Genomic DNA, 7,198 nt, shown 5'->3' with positions numbered 1-7,198 from the left:
ATATATATATATATATATTATTCTCATTTGGGTTCTATTCCTGTTGTCCCAGTTATTAACTAATTTCATAGTGGAAATTAACTCATTTGACTCACCTTGCACAGTTATTTCCACCTCCTTTCTACTTTTCCCAAACTGGTTCTTTGCTTCACACACGTAAGTTCCAGAATCTTCCCTCCTTGTGGCCACCAAAGTGAGTGTTGCATTCTCAGAAAGAGGCGACAGGTCCTCATTGTCCTGTTTTTTACTCCAGAAGATCTGTGGGGGTGGCAGGCCCTCGCTGGAACAGGTCAGTGTCACAGGATCCCCTTCTTGAACAGTGTTGGAGGGGCTGATGGAGATAGCTGGGTTCTTGGGCACATCTGAAAAAGGTGAGGCCACTGTGTTAGCTGTCATTGCCCTTTATGTCAGTACTGTGGGGTTGCAGGGAAGCTCTTTGTTTTCACAGATGATGACCTGAGTATTTTAGAAACTCAGTTCCTCTATTTAAAAATAAACTGAGTTATAAACCTATATTGATTAGTTTAACCCATCCAATGAGCCAAAAATAACTGGTTTGCGGGTCAAAATGAGCAAGTTTAAATGAACCCCAGTTTATCTAGTTTGGGGCAGCTTTCAGTGACTTGGGGAAATTTTGTTGTTTTTATTTTACAGACTAGTATATGTAGAGACAAGAATTCTGAAAAGAGCATTTATTTAGTGCTGTGTGGTTTGCAAAAAGCTTTATATACATTAGGTCAGTTAAACCTTACAACCTTGTTGATGTGTGATTTAAGGAGACTATTTTTTTTTCCTTGTTTTCATTTTTATCTTGAATATTTTCCCATAGTTACATGTTTCATGTTCTTTCCCTCTCCTCCAAACCTCCCCAGTATCTGGTGCACAATTCCACTGGCTTTTACATGTATCATTGATTAAGACCTAATTTCATATTATTGATAGTTGGACTAGAGTTATTGTTTAGTATCTACATCCCCAATAATATCCTAAGGGAACTGTTTTTTTATAGATTTATGGGTACATAAACTTAGTTTCAAGAAAAATTGGCATTTATTTATAATGCTTTCAGTTTGTAAAGCCCTATATATATAAAGTTTAGTTAATCCTCCCAGAAACCTTGTAGGCTAAGTGTTATTATTACCATCCATTTGGAATGGGGGGAGAGGAAGTTTATTTCTTTTTAGTAGTATTTTATTTTTTATCTGTTACATATAAAAACGATTTTTAACATTCATTTAAAAAAATTTTTGAGTTCCCAATTCTCTCCCTCTCTCCTTTACTTCCATCATTTCCCCCTTCCCTGAGACAGTAAACAATCTGATACAGATTTTACATGTGTAAACATATTATTCATTTTGTAGATGAGGAAACAGGCTGAGAATGGTTAAGTGATTTGCCCAGAGTTATATGGCTAGTATCTGAGGAAGGATTTGCACTCAAATCTTCTGAATTCCAAATATAGTGCTATAGCCACTATGTCAAACTACCTGACTCTGGAAAGGAAAAGCACTTGAAACCATGCCCAAGTGAAATAGGCAAATTAAATTATTTTTTAAAACAATCTCTTTCTTCTGAATTATTCAGATTGGCTGTGATTTGTGAAAGGCAAAATTTACTTCAAAGTCAGATTTCTTCCCCTTTGCTTAGGCAAAATCAGTTCCAGCTTGGTGACCAGCATGGTATAGGAGGGCAATGTTGTGTGGAAGAAGGGCAAGGTGTCAGAATCAGGAAATCTGGGCTTTAAACCAGTCTAGGACACCTTGTTAGTAACTGTTAGCTATTGAAGGTTCCTATTTACTACTCTAAAAATGATGCACAAGAAAAGGGACTGGACTTCAGAGTCAGGAATTTTGTTGTTGTTGCTGAGTCATTTCAGTCATGCCTGACTCCTTGTGACTGAGAATTGCCATAGTCATGAATCCAGACTAACGTAGCCCTTCTGTATCCACGTGGCAAAAAGGCTAGAGTTAGCCAGAGTTGAATGTGAGTGAACAAACAACTTCTCTTTCTCTTTATAGACCCTATACTCAATATTATTGTCAATCAGAGACATCCCACAAAAGCTGTAGCCACATAGCCCTGAATATACTTACCATTCACCTGAAGTCTTTGGGTAGTTCTCCTTTCTTTGGGCTCAAATTCCATTTCATCAATAGGTAACTTGGCTTCACAAGTGAGGGTTTTCCCCATGTCTTCCATGGTTGGGGTAAAGGTCATCTTCAAACCCTTGGTCTCTATAGTGCTCTCATCAGCATCCTCCACCATCTCTTGTGCTTCCATAGGATGGCGAGAGCCTTCCATCAAGAATGCCATCTGCAGCCGTTCTGAGGGGTGCACCTTTGGGACCTTGCAGGTGACAGTGATGGGGCTTCCAACAATAAGGGGGCCACTCATCTCAATTTCTGGATCACTGGGGAAAGCTTCAAATAGCAAAATAAATCCAGGTATGAATTGGGATTTTTCTTCTGGTGTTTACACAGGATGATCTAAGTAAGTATGTTTTTAATGTGCACAATAATGGTATATATTTGAAGTCCTATGATTTCACTGACATGGCTATAACACCTAAAGTCATCACCCTTTTCCATCTTAACAGACAGCTTCTTTTAAGTACTGTGACCTAAAACAAAATAATACAAAAACAAAAACATCCTTTCATGGCTTATGAGATTGTAAATTCCTTAAGAGCAGAGACTATCTTTTGCTCCTTGTTTTTATCCCCAGAGCTTAGCACATTGCCTGAACACATTGAACCCATTGCCTGAATTAAATGCTTAATGAATGTTTATTGATTGATTGAGTGGTGAAATATCTCCAGGTTTGCTAGACTGTTCCTTGGACAACATATATGTAATCCGTTTCCAGGCCAGGACTGGAAAATATTCTTTTTTTTTTTTTAATCTACTAGAGCTCCTTTGACATGAACTTTAAGGACTCATTGCTATCTACAAGCCACAAGGAGTCATCATTTTAAGACTCGAGAAAAGAAATAGTAACATAGAGTTAGTTAAAACATAGGCCACATTTCTTTATCCATAATAAACGTATTTTTCTGGAGATTTTAAAAAATAGATACCCCAATCATTTTCCAAAAACTCTATGGTAAAGAATATAGTGACAGTTGAATTAATTAATCAGTGAGAAGCATTTAGTACCTTCTTTGTTTAAGGCACTGGTTATACAAAGAACCATGAAGCATACCTTTCCCTCAAGGAGTTTACAGTCCATTAAGGGAGATAGTATGTACTCATATAGTACAAAATATAAAATTGTAAGCACAAAGTAATTCTCAATCAGTGAGGGATTGTCAAGAAAAGCCTCAGTAGAGAGATTTGAAAGGAACTAGAGAGGTGCTCTTAGAAGTGAAAGTGAGAAGGGAATATACTCCATTCTGCTGGAAAACACAATTTTAATGGTCAATAAAAGAATGTGGTCTCTGGACAATGGCACTGAGACATCTCCTATATCACATCAGTCAAAATGATTAGCATAAAGAGATTAACAAAATCACAGAGTGATGATGATGATGATGATGATAAACAATTATAACAATAACTGACATAAAGCACTTTAAAGTTTGCAAAAGCATTATACATTTATGTTCTAGTTAAATCTCATAACAACACTGTAAGACAGTGGCAATAGGCAAGAATATCCCCATTTTACAGATGGACAAACTCAGACCCTGGGTTCTATGTTCACACAATGAAGTGGGATTTGAACCCAGGACTTGCTGACTCCAAATATAGCTTTCTAGCCACTATGCCATGATCTGTTTCTCTCTAAACAGAAAGATTCAAAAAGAGATCTCTTCTTAACTCCTACCATTCGCAATACTACTTCTTTTTTCTGGTTCTCATTTATGGTTAGGAATGTGCCAACCACAGTCAACCCTTGGTTCTATAGAATATGATGATATAATAGAATTCACCTCCCTTCTGAACAGTTCTGGTCTCTCTAAAGAGATAATCTAGTTCATGAGCAGGTTAATTAAAAAAAACAAACAAACTTGGAAAGACCTACATGAAATTATGAAAAGCGAAATGAGTAGAACCAAGAGAACATTATGTATAACAACAGAAATAATATTAAAGAATAACTTGTGAATCCACCTCCAGAAAAAGAACTGATAAATAGAAATAAGCAAGACATAATGATAGATAGATAGATAGATAGATAGATAGATAGATAGATAGATAGATNAAGACATAATGATAGATAGATAGATAGATAGATAGATAGATAGATAGATAGATAGATAGATAGATTTGATTAGATAGTACCTTTTAGTGTGGAGAGGGAGGGAGAAATCTGGGAATTTTTATGTAACCAACAAAGATAAACTAAAAAAAAATTTTAAAGAGATAATAAAATTTATCCTGAATATAGTTCTGGGAGTTAAGATTAGTTTAGTTATAACTTTTGTTATAGAATATCTATATATTCTGAATCCTAACACCGAAAACAGGGTAGAGAAATCAAGTCAGGGAAATCATTTTGTTACTTTCACACTAGTTCCTGTCATCATTGGAGAGTAGAAAAGGAACACTACTAAGGGGGTCGGTCTTACATAGCATTTACAGTTGTCTCGAATTTGGGTTCAATCTTTCATTTTTGCTCAATCTATTTGGAGCAAGCCCTTTCCCTTCCCTGAATCTCAGTTTCCTCATCTCTGTAATTAGAGAGCTGAGCTATCAAAGTCCCTTACAGCTTTATCAATCTTTAATTCAGTGATTTGCATGAGGGAAGCTGTATATGTCATCTCCCACAAGGCACCTATGCTATTCTTAATTAAAAATAAATAATTAAATGATAATAAAATAAATAATAAATAATAATAATTCTTAAAACGACTGTCTCACAAACTTTCCTTATAGCCCAACTTCCCATCTCTGCTTACTCTCTTCCCAACTCTGTATCTATTTTGTGATTTTGCTCCTTAGGAACATCCCATCATTTCTGCCACTTCTTATTTCCCATAGACAGACTAAGGTGGTTGAGCTGGTCCTCTGGAGTGAATAGATAAATTAGTTATATTAGAACTCTCTGTTGAAGATAAGAGAACTTTTCCAGGTACAAGTGACTATCTTGAAATATAGCTGGGTTAATGACAAAATAGAAGCTGGGAAAGCCTCTATACTAAGACTTGTACCCATTAATGGGGGAGAGGAGGGAGGAATGGAGGAACTTGTGAATTAAAGGAAGGTGAACGGAGCAGTTTAGTTCTACTATTACATGTTTAGGAACTCAATTGTCTGGTCAATGACTTTGATAAGAGACAGCCTGTGATCGCGAGGCTGGAAGCCAAGAAGACCCGCTTCGAGACCTGTCTCTAAAACATACTGTGTGAGTCCAGGCAAGTTGTTTAGCTTCTCAGTGTTCTAAGTAACTCTCTAAATTATGACTTGTAGCCATAAGTTACAGAGAAAATATTGATCTATGTTGGTAGATGAAGCTTCTATATCAAGGAAATCCCTATATTTATGTAATCACAATTCCAGAATCTATCTCAACATTCCCTGATCTAAAGAAGCCTGTACTCTTGGGAGAGAGTAACTTCACAAGTTTGTAACCCACAAGGTTAGGTAGGGAAGAAAGTAACCACTAAAAATTGAGAGAATCCAGGAAAATTACTGGGAAGAGAGATTAATCTGGACTAATCCTTGAAAGATCAAGATTCTACAAAGGGAAAAGAAGGAATCCTTAGATTAGCAGTGAGCAATAGTTGCTTCCCTGGTTTGAGTAAAATAATTCAAGAGGAACACATGACTAATCATTAAGAACACACTTACCCTATTTATTTCCCCATTTAACACTAGAGCCCCATGAAAGAGTCAGATGTTCCTTCCCTCTGCCCCACCCCAACTAATCTCATGGAAAATGAGTTCTCAATTTTATAAAAGAGCCCATTTTCAAAGATAAGATAACTTACAGTAGACGTCCACCTGGATTCCTCTTTCCACTTTCTTGCTTCCGCATGAGGCTGTGCAAAGATAAGAATGTTCATTCTGAAGGCTAACAGGATTCATGATCAAGGTAGACTTGGTCCCCTCATTTTGCACCTTCCCCCCCAGGGGGCTGTCTATCTGGGTTCTCCAGGAGAAAAAAGGTGACTCACAGCCAGTCACAGTGCAGGTCAGTTCAGTGTAACCACCAATCTGAGCTGCGATCTTGGAACTTGGGCCAACCTCAATTTTCAGATCTTCTGCTGAAAAGGGAAAAAAGAAAAGACAAGAAAATTTACTACCAGCTTCTGGCTTAGAATTCTCCTTCTTTTATCCTCTGTAGGATGCTGGGAAAAATCTAATACCTCAGCTTTCCTGCATAAATAACTTGAATCCACCAGCTAGTTGATCAGAAGAGTGCTGTCAAGAAAGATATTGGAACCATGTTCCTTAGTAAAAGATCAAGGACTAGGACTTAGCCTTGGCCATTGTTTCTCGGAGCCTTTTTGATATATGGTAGGATTGATTTCCTTGCTCATCTGGGGAACTAACAAAGAGGTACCAGAGGCAAGAACTAGAATTATTCATTCCACACTGGAAATCATGTTCTAAATAAGCTGAGTTTGGAGGCCCTCCCCATGCTGCATCCTTGAAGCAGGGCTAAATTCAGATCACTTTTAAACTAAGTTCAACAAAGTTTTCCTGTAATTAAAAACCATTCTTGACCACAATAGCAAGGAGTCTGAAATCAACCCAGCAGGTCCAATGGGTATGGGGCAGGCAAAAGAAACGAAAGAACTCACGTGCTGCAAATATCATCCAGAGGAGGTTTGCGGCCAGGACAGTCCTGAGCTTCTGTCCACTCATTTTGTAGCTGTGATGAAGGGAAATAGCAAGTCCAAACTGCCCAGTGACTGGGCTACCTGAAGAAACCCAGGGGCTGTCTGCTTCTTCCAAAGTGAATGCAGCTGGGTAAGCAATGGAAGAAAGAGGCTGCTCTTTATAAAGGGTCTTGCAGCAGAGGCGGAGGGAAATCCCTTAACGGGGAAACCCAGAGCAGAGCCAAGGAGAAAAAAAAAAAAGGCTAACTGACACCGAGCCAAGTTTCTCAGTGTTAACCCCTTGTACTGCTCTACAGGCTAAAATCACAGGCATCTGCACATTCTCGGCTTGCCCTCCACTAGGAAATGCTTTGGGCTTTTAAATACAGGAACTGCTCTGAATTGGGGCATGAAAAGATCCCAACGTGTTAG

General features: G+C 37.9%; 1 protein-coding gene across 1 annotated transcript; it reads right to left on the bottom strand.

The window, feature by feature from the left end:
• Positions 1-95: 95 nt before the first annotated feature.
• LOC123255499 (vascular cell adhesion protein 1-like) lies at positions 96-7,187 on the bottom strand (the record flags this gene model as incomplete). The annotated part of the gene is made up of 4 exons (XM_044684278.1): positions 6,749-7,187; positions 5,933-6,208; positions 2,094-2,420; positions 96-362 (listed from the first exon to the last, which is right to left on the bottom strand). Coding segments are annotated over exons 1-4 (934 nt in total), but the record flags the coding sequence as incomplete, so codon positions are not given.
• Positions 7,188-7,198: the final 11 nt, after the last annotated feature.

This window comes from Gracilinanus agilis, unplaced genomic scaffold (assembly GCF_016433145.1).
Source record: "Gracilinanus agilis isolate LMUSP501 unplaced genomic scaffold, AgileGrace unplaced_scaffold47482, whole genome shotgun sequence".
Lineage (NCBI taxonomy): Eukaryota > Metazoa > Chordata > Mammalia > Didelphimorphia > Didelphidae > Gracilinanus > Gracilinanus agilis.
This window is presented reverse-complemented; position numbering and strand designations above follow the sequence as displayed.